This window comes from Pristiophorus japonicus, chromosome 8 (genome assembly GCF_044704955.1).
Source record: "Pristiophorus japonicus isolate sPriJap1 chromosome 8, sPriJap1.hap1, whole genome shotgun sequence".
Taxonomy (NCBI): domain Eukaryota; kingdom Metazoa; phylum Chordata; class Chondrichthyes; family Pristiophoridae; genus Pristiophorus; species Pristiophorus japonicus.
In genome coordinates, this window is record NC_091984.1 from 136,191,176 (window position 1) to 136,207,784 (window position 16,609).

The 16,609-nt window shown below is 47.8% G+C and overlaps 1 protein-coding gene across 1 annotated transcript in view; it reads right to left on the reverse strand.

Annotated features, from left to right (window-relative positions):
- The window catches only part of LOC139268760 (neurogenic locus notch homolog protein 2-like), a 209,585-nt gene that overhangs the window by 33,297 nt on the left and 159,679 nt on the right, over nucleotides 1–16,609 (reverse strand). The window contains exons 18-24 of the mRNA XM_070887431.1: nucleotides 16,164–16,392; nucleotides 11,878–12,079; nucleotides 10,325–10,478; nucleotides 8,720–8,904; nucleotides 4,206–4,338; nucleotides 2,595–2,852; nucleotides 1,039–1,151 (exon numbers count right to left, since the gene is read on the reverse strand). Coding sequence (XP_070743532.1) covers nucleotides 1,039–1,151; nucleotides 2,595–2,852; nucleotides 4,206–4,338; nucleotides 8,720–8,904; nucleotides 10,325–10,478; nucleotides 11,878–12,079; nucleotides 16,164–16,392 — 1,274 coding nt within the window. The remainder of the gene's footprint in view (nucleotides 1–1,038; nucleotides 1,152–2,594; nucleotides 2,853–4,205; nucleotides 4,339–8,719; nucleotides 8,905–10,324; nucleotides 10,479–11,877; nucleotides 12,080–16,163; nucleotides 16,393–16,609) is intronic.

A 16,609-nucleotide genomic window follows, 5' to 3' on the forward strand; every position in this document is an offset into this window, starting at 1 on the left:
AACAAGGATGAGAGATTTTGAAATTGAGGCATTGCTTAACCGCTTAATGTAGGGGTGATGGGTGATTGGGACTTGGTGCGAGATAGGACATGGGCTGCCAAGCTTTGGATGACCTCAAGTTTACGTAGGCTAGAATGTGGGAGGCCAGCCAGGAGTGTGTTTAAGTAGTCAACTGTAGGGGTAACAAAGGCATGGATGAGGGAAGATTCAGACATTTACGGCAAACTAAACTGAGAGGGTAGGGGCAGGCTCAAGCTAGGTAAATGATAGGAGGTTCTGGAAAGATTGATTAGCACATGGCATGAACCTCCAGATAGAGGAGGTGAAAATCCTTGGAGACCGTGGGGGAAGTAGGGGAGTAGGGGAGTAGGGGGTGAGGGGGGAAAGAGGGCAGATGAGTAAAGGTCACCCTTACAGCCTTCCTCTGCAATTAGGTTGCAAAATCGATCCTGCTCTCACTTCACATCCGTACACATAGGTTTGAGCAGAAGTCAGGAGACAGCAATCAGGGTGCAAGAAACTTGGCTGATTTCCACCCCCCGGCCCACCACCTCTCTAATTCGAATGAAATGCTTTCATGTGTCTCACAAAAATTACACCCTACCCTTCCTTCAGCAGAGAAAAAACAATCTAACCCTTGGACTTTAGCAAATATGTTAAACGTGGTTATAACTGGAAACTTGCACTGATCACAAGTGGAACTAGCAAAGCAAATTCTGAGAGCATCAGCGAATAAGATATGGCCTTGGATAAGTGGCCAAGAGACAGCCCTTGGCACCTGTCAATGCCAACTTGGCCTGCAGAATCAATCAGTACACACCATTGCCACACCCAGTAGGTGTACAAGCACCAGTGCAACTGGCTACACAAGCATCCGCCCAGAGTCAAGAAACAACTACTGGAAGGGATTGGTGATGTGTAGCAATCGATTTGGATATTCCAGGTTGTTTTTCTTTTAATAAAATAATATATACATTTCCAAACAAGTTAGCAATATTCATACACCCATCAGCGAGGGAAGGACCCGGTTCCACTTACAGGTCGGCACCGGCAGGTGTATCCAAGCCGAGTGTTCATAGCAAACATGCACGTCCCTCCGTTCTGACACGGTAGAGAAAGGCACAGGTCAATGATGGTCTCACAGTGACGGCCTGCAAGAGATCAGTGGTTTATGTTATTGACTGAACGTTAGGATAAAAGACTCGCATCATTCCCTTCATCAAACAGCACGGGTATTTCGGTGACGTGCAGCTAACACCACTTGCTTTATCGCATGACTCTCTCATCCAATTGCTTTTGAGAACCATTTAAATTGTCTCCTTCAATGTCTCTTCCACAATAACTTCTGCTATAACTCTTCATCTTTGGTTGGAAAGATTCTCTGTCTTTCCTTCTGACTCCTAACTTAGCAACATTTATAACTTGTGTCTCCCACGGTATTTGGTTTGGCTGTTGTAATGGATGCACCTGAGAATATGCTCAAAGGTTTGTAGAGCTGTTGTCACGGCGCCTATCCTGGACCGACGTCCGGCGCACGGCCAATGCCATCGAGTCGCTAAAAACAGCACTGGGCCCTGACTCCATTAGGTGCGTCAAGGAGGCTCAAGCATGTGGGGCGATCCCATCCAAACTGACCCCCGTCCTGACGGAATTCCTCATCGATGCCAAATCCCCAAAATCTCCCTTGGAAGCCGGCACCTCACAACTTGAGCCTCCTCCGGGAAATCCCCTCCGTGCCTTTCAGTTCTGCGCAGAGGGGATTCCTGTATGGGCTGCTCTTGCACACTCTTCACTTGGCATCCTCGTCTGCCATCCGGACATGCCGTCTTGCCGCCTGGAGGAGGTGGGGGTCCCTAATGGAGTGCTCTCTACGCTGGAGTCCTTCCTTTATTTATTTATAGCGGGCGGTCAAGGTGGTCGTTCAGCCCGACTGCCTACATTTGAGCCAGGGTGTCCCTGGAGATGGGGCACGCGGTATCCACCAGTACGCTTGCGGCCTTCCATGAGAGTTGGGCGCCGGAGGGACTGGAGTGCATCATTTCAACCGGGAACAGAATTTTAATTTGATCTGATTTGACAAAGATTCCCTTTTATGTTCAAATTGTTCATTTGTGGTTTTTGGTGCCCTCAAAAAAAACAAGGGGGCACTTGAATGAAAGTTTCTATCAAAATAGTTGTAGAGCTGTTGAGCTGTGAGTGACTTAGCCAGTCACGTGAAGTTCACAAGACTCAATAAAACCCCAGCCAGTTGTGTTCAGGGGAATCCACGATGAGGTTGGTGGTTGAGAGCCCGGTGGATGAACTGGTAATGTGTAGTGTGATTGTTAATCCTTTGCTAATAAACCAACCAGTTCTTAATAGCAATGTGTTGCTGTGAATTCTTAAGCAAAGAATTCATGAAGCAAATACATGACAGCGTGATGTCCTCTGTGAATGTGCAGCCTAATACACACCGCTTAAGTCTCAAACCTGAGGAACAGCCAATCGATGATGGTACATGGAGGTCAGTCAGTGCTGACTGAGTGCCCAGGCAATGGTGGGCAAATGGGACATTTGTCAAGAACTAAAAAAAAGGGAACTGCTTTGTTACTCACCTGTGAAACCAGGTCGACACCTGCACAGGTAATCATTGGTTAACTGCACACAGTCAAGGCTGCCCTTGCGATCACATGGGTTGGAGAGGCACTCGTTGACATCCCCTTCACAGCGCTCTCCGATAAAGCCCGGTGGGCAGATGCAGCTGTAGCCACCGATTCTGTCGACACACTGGCCGCCATTCAGACACTTGCGCTCCCCCGTGCGGAGATCAAGATTGGGCTCACAATCATCGTTGTTTATTTCGCACAAAATTCCTGCGATCACAATAGTTTTTAAAAAATGTTATACTTCCTACTGTACTTATATTTTCTGTACTTGACCCCTTGCCCGCCATCTCCCCCCCCCCCCGCCTCTTTCTTACTTGCCCTACTTCGCTGGCCAAACTCATAGCTTTACCCATCTACGAGTTCGCCCAAGAAATCTACTCTCAGTCCTCAGAAAGGTGGCACTGTGACAAGTAGCTCACATTATCTTTTAATCTCCTCCCTTTCCAAGAGGCAGCATCTGCCCTGAACACAATAAAAATCAGCAAGTCGATGAATGAGAATTCCCAGTATCAATGGATGCTTAAGAGGCCACATCTCAAAAATTATTAACATTATTGTCTCATTGGTTGACGAATCCTAAATCGGAACACCAACATCCATTACTGTCAGTGACGTACGATGGGTGCACAATCATCAACTTGCACCCATCGTACGTCACTGACAGTAATGGATGTTGGTGTTCCGATTTAGGATTCGTCAACCAATGAGACAATAATGTTAAGAATAGTCCTTTCTAAATCGCCAGGTCCACAAAATACAGAACAGGACAAACCAGCAAATAAGAAATATAATTAGGATCAGTTTGTCCAAGTTTCGAGGGCTGTGCTATGACGCATTGCTGTCGGCATTTGCACTGACCCAAGAAACCAAACTACAAATACCAACACAAATAACTTTCCTCTTCAGTTGCCAATTTGAGTACATACCCATTATCCCTACTCTCGGTCTCCTACTTACTCACTAATTCCCTACCTTCAATTCCACGCGCACTCACTTTTGTTAACAGCCCCTTATGTGGAATGCCTTCTGGAAGTCCTTATAAAGTAATATATGTACACACCTCCTTATCGACCACTTTAGTTGCCTCCTCAAAATAATTCTGCTAGGTTTGTTAGACATGATTTACCTTTTACAAATCCAGGCTCACTCTCTCTGATCGGCTCATATTTGTCCAAGTGCTCAATCTGCCAAGAATCCCACTGCACATTTCCAGCACTTGTACCTTTCTCTATCTCGGTGTTTCTCTTTGCACCCACCCCACCCTCCCTTGCATGGCCTGGATTAACACAAAGACACCAGTAGATATTTGGTAAGAAAGGATGAAACGATGCCGCTTCCTCCTTCTACTCCCTTCAGTTCCCTCAAAACAACTCGTGTTATAATGTGCAACCCAAGTCCCATCTGCCTGTTTTGATCCTAGACGACCATTGCATGACACTGATCCAAGGCAGCAGTTTGGACCTCGCTCTTGTGCTGTCATTCCCTATGCAAAAGGAGACACGGAGCCCTCCTTTGTGTATGTTTGGCACCAGATATAAATCTGAAGGCACATTAGATTACCTGCAGTTCCTGGCGGACAGGAGCACTTGTAATCATTCACCAAATCAATGCAGGTCCCTCCATTTTGACAGTGATAGACTTGGCATTCATTGACCTCGTACTCACAATTGACCCCTTGGTAGCCTGGAACGCACTGGAGAGTAAAGAGGGTGACTATTAGTATGATCCGAAAATTAAAAGTTATGAATAATATTAAGACATCAGTGAGTGTTGTACAACTGCAGCGATTAAAATCCGGAACCCTCGGGACCGAGGCCATTCCGGATGCCGGGCTTTCGATTTGTTTTCTGACATTTCCAGATTTCGGAATGTCAGATGGGGCGGTGGGGGGGGGGGGGGGCGGTCCCTGCTGAGGAGCTGTTCAGGCCGTCCAGCCCCATCGAGGAGGTCGTCAGGCAGGGCCCCGGCGAGGAGGTGTGCGCATCGGGCGGGGCCCCGCCGAGGAGCTGTTTGCGTCGTGCGGACCGGCGAGGAGGCACCGAAGTAAGGGCAGCAGTGAGGCAAGACCCGAGGTCAGGCAGCGGCAGGGCCCCGAGGTGGGCAGAGTCTGGATCCCGGAACATTTTACAGATCCTGGAAGACCCTGCCACCGATGGTCCTGGAGTCCAGAACTCCGGATTCTCGATGTTGCACCTGCCACAGTGAGTTCTTGCAAAGTGCTCCCACATCTCTCAGTGGGTCAATACACTGCATTGTACAATGCAGGGCCAATGTGATAATGACCAGATAATCCGGTTTCAGTTTTGGTTGAGGGATACATATTGGCCAGTGCGCTAGAAAGAACTCCCTTGCTCTTCTTTGAAATAGTGCCACAGGATCATTTACATCCACCAGAGGGCTGATGGACCTTGGTTTAACATCTTATCCAAGGACAGCACCTCCGACAGTGCAGCACTCCCTCAGTACTGCACTAGAGTGTCAGCCTGGATTGCGCGCGCTCAAGTCTCTGGAGTTGAGCTTGAACCCACAATCTTTTGACGAAGAGGTGACTGTGCTATGGCTGCCAGAATGGAAAGCGTGTAAATATTAGGGAGGGACAGTAACTGATCTACATAGTCAAACAGCAACCCCGCTAAAACTGGGTGTCGACATTCACCCATGAAGAACTGCCTCTTGGACCATCTGCTGACTAGGGTGACTAAGCTCTTTGTCCCTGGTGGGTGTCACCCACAACCTTTTGACTAAGAGGTGACTGTGCTATGGCTGCCAGAATGGAAAGCGTGTAAATATTAGGGAGGGACAGTAACTTTTGAAGTTTAGAGCGATGCTCCAATAATTTGCATAAGTTTAAAGTTGTCGATACTAAATGTTCTGCTTTAGGATTTATGCACCAATGAGAATGAAATGAAGGGCAGCCCTTTCCAAACTTCCAGGCCCACAAAGGTCAAACTGGGACAAAGCAGCAAATAAAAAAATGATTGCAAGTTGGGCCAGGTTTCTTGGGAATCAAAACGCCCGTTAATTGTCCAATTCTCCAGCCTGAAGCGAAGGCAACAGTACGCCCGAGGGTTGCCGGTTATAGAGAGGCACGCGTTTTCATCTGTCGGGATAAACGACAAGCCACGTTTCTGAAATTAACACACAACTTTCCAACACTCAAACTCGGTCCCAACCGACTGAAATCCTCATTGACTCTCTGCTGGCCACCATCTTGAAGTCTGAGTTAGGAAATATAGTAGTGGAAATAAGATTTCTAACTAGCAATAAAGACCAAAATCACAAATTCACAAAGTTACCAAACTTGCCCATGTGATAACCTTTCCTGCATTTTATAAGAACATAAGAAATAGGAGCAGGAGTAGGCCACCAAGCCTGCTCCGCCATTCAATATCATGGCTGATCTGAGCTTGGCCTCAATTCCACTTCCCTGTCCCTTATCGTCCAAAAATCTTCCAATACATTCAATGACCCAGCCTCCACAGCTCTCTGGGGCAGAGAATTCCAAAGATTCACAACCCTAAGAGAAGAAATTCCTCCTCATTTCCGTTTTAAATGGGCAACCCCTTATTCTGAAACTATGCCCCCTAGTTCGAGATTTCCCCACGAGAGGTGGGGGGGAGACATTCTCTCTGCATCTACCCGGTCAAGCCCCCTGCAGAATCGTATACATCTCAGTACGATAGTGTTCCAAGTCAGTGAATTAATCTGCCTATCTTACAAGGAGCTTGTTATTTCCCTCCCCCATCACTGCTCCACTTGCGGCTGCAGACTTGCATTGGGAGTGATGTGCCAAGCCTTTCCTGAGCACCCTCGGGTGCCTTGCCCAAGTGACCGTCCTTCCCCGTGGGCCGACACAGCGGGTGGCATCAGCAGAAGGGATGCCCCGATTCCATCCCCGCCTGATGACAGGAGTTACTGGATAGCTTTTTAGGGAATCAAAACGCCCGTTAATTGTCCAATTCTCCAGCCTGAAGCGAAGGCAACAATGGGAGCAGCCATGACAGTCTACTGTTCACTGGGTCTGCCAACACTGGTCAGACATATACCTGGAGGTTTCATCACATGATGCCCGCCCCCCTCCCCCCCACCTGCAAAACCCCATACGGTCAATAATCCTTCCACCCCTAGTGACCACGCACCAATATTATTATAACTGAAGTTTCCAATGAAAAAAAAACAACGGTTCTTAATGCTCCGATGATTTTTCTGCCGGTGTGCTCACAACAGTGCCCACGAGATAAAACTTCCTGGGAGTCTGCAGGACAACCCTGGAAGGTTGGCAACTCTCCTTATGTGCCAGCGAACTCAACCCAGACCGGAGGGGAGGGTGATGATAAGGTCTGCTGGAACTTACTTGACCTTCGTTTTGCATGCGGCGCTGCACTTACCAATTGAGCCATGAGGGGGAGCTCCTGGTCAGCTTTTTAACTAAAATCCACTTTGGATTTACATTCTTGGCTTCCCCACCCGCAAGGGCGACAGATCTTGCCCCAGGGTCAGACAGGTCCTTGGTGCATCATCCCTCCAGATTACTTCCGCCCTCCTCCTGTGCAGAAATGTAATGTCCCACGAAAGCACGGCTCGATGGCAGCATACCTGCTGCACCTGTGGCTTTGAATGACGACTGTGTAACCAGGGATCTAAGTGCAAGCAGTCACTGCGCTGACACTTTAAATCTCCTGCCAATAAATTCAACGGCCAAGCTGCTGAACCAGCGTCAAGGACCGCAAACCCAAACGCCTCGCTCCAGAACACCACAACGCGAGGGATTTGGCTACGGGCAGTCCACCGTACGCAGAAAAAAAATGAAAATAAAATTCATGGGACCAGAAACTCAATTAAATTGGTGTGTTTTAATAAGAGACCTTTAATTTGCTCTCCAGGAGTTGGAATAACCCCCTCCCCCACCACCTTCTGTCATACAGCGAGAAAAAACAGGTAAAGCACTAAATGTCGGCTTCATCATCAGGTCATCATCATAGGCGGTCCCTCGAAGCGAGGATGACTTACTTCCACACCAAAAAAGGAGGAGTTCACAGGTGTTTCAATGAAGGACCTAATATTCCAGATCCCGAACTACATCCTGAAGAATGGAAGATGCCTGTGCGTGGATTTTAATGTGTGGTGGCCGCACATCAGCCACCACAATCGGGTGAAACATCAAGTACTCACAGGCAGCAAGTGCCTCGTCTATCTCCCCCCACCCTTATAACACAGTCTATATGTTGGTGTTTATCTTTCACAGGAGCAGTAGTCAGCTGTGGCTCAGTGGGTAGCACCCTCACCTCCGAGTCAGAAGGTTGTGGGTTCAAGTCCCACTACAGGGACTTGAGCACACTAAATCTAGGCTGACACTCCCAATGCAGTGTCACGGGAGTGCTGCACTGTCAGAGGTGCCACCTTTCAGGTGACACTTCTGCCACTCAGGTAGAGGTAAAAGATCCCACAGCAGTAAATCGAAGGAGAGCAGTTTTCCCTGGTGTTCTGGCCAATCTTTATCCAGCAGATTACCTGGTCATGATCACATTGCTGTTTTGTGGGAGCTTGCTGTGCGCAAATTGGAGCCGGGTTTCCTGCATTACAACAGTGACTACACTTTAAAAAGTACTTCTTTGGCTGTCAATTGCTTTGGGACGTCCGGAGGTTGTAAAAGGCCCCGTTTAAATCCAAGTTCTTTCTCTCTCTTACTTCCAGTTCTAATCCCATGTTCCCACCTCTCCATCGACCCCCCTTTCCTTCAGCCACCTGCATAACCTATTGATAAATGTTGATAGTCTTTGCTTCAATCACTAACTCTGCGTTCCACAGCCTCGCAACTGCCTGTCTGTCTGTGTATAATTTAAAAAAAATTTCTCCTGCTCGCAGTCCTAGATCTTACATTTAATCTGAAATAAAAACAGAAAAGGCTGGAAATACTCAGCAGGTCAAGCAACATCCGTGGAGAGAGAATCAGAGTTAACGTTTCACGTTCATCGCAGTAGTTTGCTTTGGTGTTACATTTAATCTGTGTCCCTTCGCCCTAGGATTCTGAAACACTGTTTTGAACTGTTTTAGTGGGGGGGAAGAAGACTCACCTCGCATGCGTAACTTCCCAGGTAGTCCCTGCAGGTGGCGCCGTTGCGGCACGGGTTCGAGGCGCAGTCGTCCACATCCAGTTGGCAATAGCTGCCAGTGTAGCCGGTCCTGCACTGGCACCGATGGCTATTGCCGGTGTTGATGCAGATACCTGAATGCTGACAAAGTTGCTCAGCACTCAAGCCTGGAAAGATAAGAGGTTAACGGAATAATAGTAACCAAAAAAAAAATCTGTGTCTCAGGCAGCAAGAATAAAAGAATTTAAAACAAGAGTTAACTCTATTCTCTGCCTCCGCCCCAGTGAAATTCTTTTGGCAAAGAAAAAAAAACAGAACAAATTTGGGTGACAGGCAAAGCTATCTTGGTTGGGTTCATTACTCCCCGCCCGCCGCCGCCCCCCCCCTGCCACCTCCCACATGCCCACCAGGCACAAAACAGTTGTGGTTACAATGGACCCAAAATTGCAGCCTCTCCAAGTGCGTGCGATGCGCATGCGCCCAGAACCGGCTTTTGCGATTTGTCAAAATGTCTTTTTTCAGATTGCATACATCCCCGGAAGAAGGACATCCGTGAGGCAGAGATTGGGTTCTTTGCCCAATTCTTGCCCAGCGAATGTCCCTCAAACTCTTACACCTGGTAAAAGCAGGCGTATAGCCTACTTTTACCAGCGCAAAAGTTTTAAAACATAGAAAAATTTATTGCTACTACTTATTAACATTGCTACTACTTAAAAATCATGACTGTGAAGGTAACACTATTAAAATATTTTAACACTATTAAAACATTAAAGTAAATTTCCCACAAACATTTAATTTAATGCAATTTCTATTAACTTAAAAAAAGTAATTTTTTTGTTAATTTATGTTTAGGTTTTATTTGAATTTAGGGATATTCTCATTGATAGTAATGGGAGCTCCGAGCTCATTACGATGACTGAGAATACTACATTGTGATTGGTGGTCTAGGCCCACGTGATCCCAGGATATGCATACGCTCCTGGAAGACATGTTCCCGTACGCTGGACTCCGTATCGAGGTCTCGGAGCACAAGTCTATGTTCCTCCAGGACCACCAGATATTTTTATTAAAAAAATTCGGTCGGAGGCATTCGCCTGCAGAAAGCCTCCAACTGCAATTTCCCCCCCCCCACCCCACCAATGTTTCTCTTGTCCAAATGTATAAGATTCTGAGGGGGATTGGCAGGGTAGATGCAGAGAGGATGTTTCCCCTCGTGGGGAAATCTAGAACTAGGGGGCATAGTTTCAGAATAAGGGATCATCTATTTAAAACGGAAATGAGGAAGAATTTCATCTGAGGGTCATTAATCTTTGGAATTCCCTGCCCCAGAGAGCTGTGGAGGCTGGGTCATTGAAAATATTTAAGGTGGAGACAGAGAGATTTTTTGAACAATAAGGGAGTGAAGGGTTATGGGGAGCGGGCAGAGAAGTCGAGTTGAAGCCAAGATCAAATCAGCCTTGATCTTATTGAATGGCGGAGCAGGCTTGAGGGGCCAAATGGCCGACTCCTGCTCCTATTTCTTCTGTTCTTATGTGAATATTACGATGAGCACGCGCCACCCCGACCGAACCCCCAGCCTCAGCTCACCTCTCTGAAGAGCAGCCACCTCACACGACACATCCGGCACATCGCAGTACAGCCCTGTCCATCCGCTCTGGCAGTTGCAACGGTAGGTGGCGCCTCGCTGCACACACTTGCCTCTGTTTTTACAGGGCGAGCCACTGCACAGGTTCACCAAGGTCTAAACGAGGAAGAGACAACAAGGAGGCATCAGCTATAATGTCAAAACTCGTCACTCGCAGCACCCACTCACCCACTGCGTGTACAGTTTTTACTCTTCAACAGGTATGGCAGCACAATGGTCATGTTACCAGACTAGCAACGTAGAGACCCGAGCTGATCATCCGGAAAAAGCGCGTTCAAGTCCCACCATGCTCGCCCCTTGTACTGTAATAAGGGGCTTGCAAAATAACACCTGTACAATCACGACTCTCGTTAATTCACTCCCTCTTTGAGAATAAAAAGGGGCAGTTAACATTAGGTATACCGGCAAACAATCCTTCAACCAAACAGATTATCTGGTCATTATCTGGTCAGAGTATCAGCTGTGGCTCAGTGGGTAGCACTCTCGACTCTGAGTCAAGAAGGTTGTAGGTTCAAGTCCCACTCCAGGGACTTCAGGACAAAAATCTCGGCTGACACTCCAGTGCAGTGCTGAGGAAGTGCCGCACTGTCGGAGGTGCCACTTTTTGGATGAGATGTTAAACCTAGGCCCCGTCTGCTCGCTCAGGTGGACGTAAAAGATCCCATGGCACTATTTTGAAGAAGAGCAGTGGAGTTTTTCCCCGGTGTCCTGGACAATATTTAATCCCTTAATCAACAAAATAACAACACATTATCTGGTCATTGTCACATTGCTGTTTGTGGGATATTGCTGTGTGCAAATTAGCTGCCGCATTTCCTACATTACAACCTTGACTACACTTCAAAAAAAGTATTTCATTGGCTGTAAAGCGCTTTAGGACATCCCAAGGTCAAGAAGGCGCTGTACGGATGCAAGTTCTTTCTATCTTTCCATGTGAACAAGAAGCTGTCCCCGAGGCTGAACAGCCAAACACAATTGGAAGCATCCCTTGCTGGGTTTTACAGATGAAACAGTTCTTACTTGGAATGTATTTGCTTCATGCGTTCTTTTAAGAATTCCTAGCAACACATTGCTATTAAGAACTAGTTGGTTTATTAGCAAAAGGTTTAACAATCACACCACACATTACCTGTGCATCCACCAGGCTCACAACCACCTGCCTCATCGTGGATCCCCCGAACCCAACTGGCTGGGGTTTTATTGAGTCTTGTGAACATCACGTGACTGGCTACGCCACTCCCAATTCAACAGCTCTGCAACTATTTTGTTGTATACTTTAACTAAGTGCCCCCTGATTAAAGGAGGGGGGGGGGGGGGGTGGTCACACTCCAAAACCTTTTCAGGTGCCCCCTTGTGATTTTTTTCCTGAGGGCACCAAAACACAAATTATACAAACCTGTGAGCATCCTCACAGGTGCATACATGACTCTACCGTTAGACAAAGTCTAATCGCTAGCCGCCCCCTTGGGGGGGGGCAGGGGGGGGGGGTCTTTACCTGGCAGTTGATGCCCGAGTACCCGGAGGGGCAGGTGCAGCGGTAACCCCCCAGCCCGTCCGTGCAGGTGGCCCCGTTTTGACAGGGTTTGGAGTCGCACTCGTTGATGTCGAACTGGCAGTTGGAGCCGGTGAATCCGGACCGGCAGTGGCAGGTGTATGAGTTGATACCGTCGACACAGGCTCCATCATTGAAACAGGAGCTGGCGGGAGAAAAACAGCCCCACTCAATTTGAGCCAACCAAACGGCATTTAGAAAACACACACGTTGCGGGAGGCCAAGACTTAATCGATCTACAGAGAGAAAGCTCCTGCAACTAAGTGCCGTCTGGCACACAAAGCGGCAGAAGTATATGTATACATTTAAAAAAAATATAAAAAGCCAATCATTTACTGTTGGTTTTTCCTACAGTGACAACCTGGCCCATCCACGCAGTCAATGTGGACCACTACCCCACAGGGATTACCTCGGTTAGCGGGGTAACACAACACGTTTCAGGCCTGGCAAACCTGCTTTCAGACCTCGGGCCACACACGAGCATCATCACTGAGGGGGGTGGGGGGGCATTGAGTTAGTTCTAAAATGCCAGGCAGATAGAGCTGCGTTTAAATGTTCTCCCCGACGCCCCTGGCACATGAGAGAGATGGAGGAAACCCGTGCGGCTTCAACTGCAGCCTCAAACAAGGTAACAACGGCTCAAGTTCAGGCTGACGTTGAAAACTAATTTAAGAAATCCCGACCACTGATGTCTCTTAAGAACATAAGAATTGAGAGCAGAAGTAGGCCATTCGGCCCCTCGAGCCTGCTCCGCCATTCAGTGAGATTAAGGCTGATCATCGACCTCAACTCCACTTTCCTGCACTGTCCCCGTATTCCTGGATTCCCTTAATATCTAATATCTAAAAATCTATCAATCTCCGTCTTGAATATACTCAAAAGACCGAGCCTCCACAGCCTTAAGATTCACCACCCTCTTAGTGAAGAAATTTCTCCTCATCTCAGTCCTAAATGGACGATCCCTTATTCTGAGATTGTGACCCCTCCCCAGCCAGAGGAAGCATTCTCCCTGCATTTACCCTGTCAAACCCTGCAAGAATTTTGTATGTTTCAGTCTTTCACTTTGTACAAGAATAAATTGGAGGCAGGGGGGAGAAAACTGAGTCTTGTAGTTATTAGACATATCACGCGAGCGAATCACCTCAGTGCCACACATGGCGAGATCTGTACAAAGAGCCTGCATTCTAACTTTGCAAGGGGAAGACCGAGTGACAGTAGTAAGGGGTCAGTTGGCTCGTGGGACAGGACAAAGGGGCAACATTATCCCGCACCTCGCTTGCCAGCACCCGGGTACACACCCGACGACCCCCTAGGATCTTGCTGCCGGCACGGAAAGGGTTAGCGAGTACTCGTCGGGACAGAGGAACACAATGGAGTTCTGTTTCTCTTCCCAACACTGCCCCCCCCACCACCCCCCACTCCCTTCCCGCGCCCGCCCCTTCCCCAAGCTGCTTTGAGGGATTAGTGACTGGCCGTACAGCCTGCAGCAAGCCTCGGCTGATTTACAGCAGGCTAATGGAGATTAATGGTGAAGAGGAATGCAGCAACAATGTGTGGGAATCCTCTTCCACTCCCTCCGCAAACGCCCTCTCCCTCCCCCCCACCGCCACCTCCCCTCTCGCCGCAACCGCCGCCCAGCTTCATCCTCCAACATGGCCTGTCAGCCTGGCTTTCTTTTCACCTCTCGTGCCTAAACCCCTCCAGAAATACTGCAGGCTGAAACCATCTCATCTTTAGCAGGTAATGCGAGGATAAACTCAGGACAATGAATTGCTTGAGTGAAATGGCACTCCACCCAGGTGTTCCTTTTCTTACAGTTTGATGCCTGCCTGCGGTTTTCGCACATTCCGTCACCCCCGCCATAACTTAACCCTTTCACACATGCAGTATGGCCCGAATTGCCCATTCAAGTTCTCCACAGAGAACGTGCTACGACACTGGTTCCAGCTGCAACCCTCGTAACCAACACTTACAATTTTAATGGATAACATTTTTTTTAAAAACGAGGAAAACCACGTACAAAATGACTGACAAAAAAAAATTACAAAAATAATAGTCATGTAATTTTAGCCAGTGTCGTCTCCGATTTCCTGTATCAAAATTTTGGATTATATTTTCTAAAATGGTAAAAGGATTCGATAGGTGAGATACACAGGAACTATTTTCATTGGCTGGGGGATCTAGAACGTGGGGGCAAATCTTAAAATTAAGAGCGAGACCATTCGAGAGCGAAATCAGGAAATACTTTTTCACGCCCAGGAAAGTAGAAATCTGGAACACCCAACCCTAAAAAAACATTAGATTCTGGGGTTCAATTGGAGCTTTCAAGACTGAGATCGATTTAATTTGTGTGAGGTAAGGGTATGGAGAGGTAGGGAGCACAGTCAGCTAAAGGAGTTGAGGTGCAGATCAGCCATGAGCGAATGGAATGGCCTACTCCTGGTCCCAACGATCTCGGAAAACAGTATCTGACTTTTTAAAAACTCAACGTAAACCCAGATCTTGGATTGAAAATGCGATCGCAATGAAACCGCCAATGTATTCGCCCCAATTGTAACCAGGATGATAAATATTACAATCCGGTTAAGCGTGTCTCTCCATTGTCCGCTGGTTCAAAGTTAGAGGCGGCCTAGGATCAGCCATTTAGAACAGTAATTCCAGCACCCACTTGGGGAACTTTTGGCAGACCAGCCCCTCCAAGTTGGTTCGGTTCTCTAGGTTTACACCACCAACAGGGAACGGTCGCATAGTGGCTATATCACTGGACTATTAATCCAGAGGCCTGGCCTAATGATCTGGAGATACGAGTTCAAATCCCACCATGGCAGCTGGGGAATTTAAATTCAGTTTAATTAAATAAATTTGAAATAAAAAGCTAGTACAGGTTGAACCCCTCTTATCCGGGACCTGGCCTGTAGTGGACAAGGGATTTTGCCGGATATGGGGATGTCATGTTAAATTGGATGGTACAGGTACTGAGCAAGGGAATCTTGGGGCTAGGAGTACGCCAGAGAGACGGGGTCAGGCCAGTGACTGCGGGAGTTGGCAGCGAGGAAGGGCTTCAATTTGTTCATATCGGAGCGACTGGGAATGGTTCCGGACGAGGGGTGGTGCTGGATAAGGGACTCCCGGATAAGGGAGATTCAACCTGTATTAGGAATGGTGACAATCCATGAAACTACTGGATTGTCGTAAATACCCAACTGGTTCGCTAATGTCCTTTAGGGAAGGAAATCTGCTGTCCTGACCCGGTCTGGCCTATGTGTGATTTAAGACCTACAGCAATGTGGTTGACTCTTAACTGCCCTGAGATGGCCGAGCGAGCCACTCAGTTGTATTCAGGGGCTTCTGGAGGGTAATTTGGGATGGGCAATAAATACTGGCCTTGCCGGCGACGTCCACATCTGTTGAACGAATAAAAAAAATAATCCACTCCCATACCCTGCCGGCAAAACTTGCAGACCCCGTTTCCATGGAATACAAGGTAAGCGAGCACGTGTGTCATCCGAGGTGGAGCACTTACATACAACTCCTGTGTTTCTGACCAGCAGTGTAACTTATGCAACAAAAGGTTGCTCAAGGGCATCGTCAGGTTAAATTAGATTTTGTTTAACTATATTACCTCTTTAACAGCAGAGAGCCGAGCTGCAATGAGTTGGGAGCTGTGACATTTTGCACAGTGAAATCACAAGCTTGCTTTAAGAATTTAATCAGAGTAACTACTTGCGCCAACCCCAAACCTTCCCTTCTCCCCCGCTCGGTGTCCGCCATGGCTCAGTGGGTAGCACTCTCGCCTCAGAGTCAGAAGCTTGTGGGTTCAAGATCGACTCGAGACTCGAGCACGTAACCCAGGCCCACACTCCAGTGCAGTGCTGGGGGAGTACTGCATTCCCCAAGATGTCATCTTGCAGATGAGATGATAAACCAAGACCCCCATCTGCCCTCTCAGGTGTACGTAAAAAATCCTGTGGCACTTTTTGAAGAAGAGGAGCAGGGGAGTTTTCCCCAGTGATATTTTATCCATCAAACAACACTATTAAAAAAAGATTATCTGGTCATTATCACATTGCTGTTTGTGGGAGCTTGCTGTGCGCAAATTAGCTGCCGCGTTTCCAACATTACAACAGTGACTACACTTCAAAAAGTACTTCATTGGCTGTAAAGCGCTTTTGGACTTCCTGAGGTGGTGAAAGTCTCTATATAAATGCCAATCTTTCTTTTAGCCTTACCTCTCTGTGCAGTCAGGCATGTTGTTTTCACAGTGAATTCCATTGAAGCCTTGCAGGCACTTGCAGACGTAACTGTTGACATAATCGGAGCAGTTCCCACTGTTCAGACATGGGTTACTGAAGCACTCGTTTATCTCTTGCTGGCACTTGTCGCCAGTGAACCCCAGCAAGCAGTTGCAGGAGAACGTGTTGACACCATCTATACAGGACCCTCCATTCTGGCACGGATCTATGAAGTCACCGCAACACATTTTAATTACTGAGTCACGACCAACGGCGCTGCATTAAGCAGGCTAAACCATATTTACAAAAGCATAAAGGTGTCAACCATGGCTCAGTGGGTAGCATTCTCCCTTCAGAGTCAGGAGGTCGTGAGTTCAGGCCCCACTCCAGAAACTTGAGCACAAAATCTCGGCTGACATTTCAATGCAGTACTGAGTGAAGTG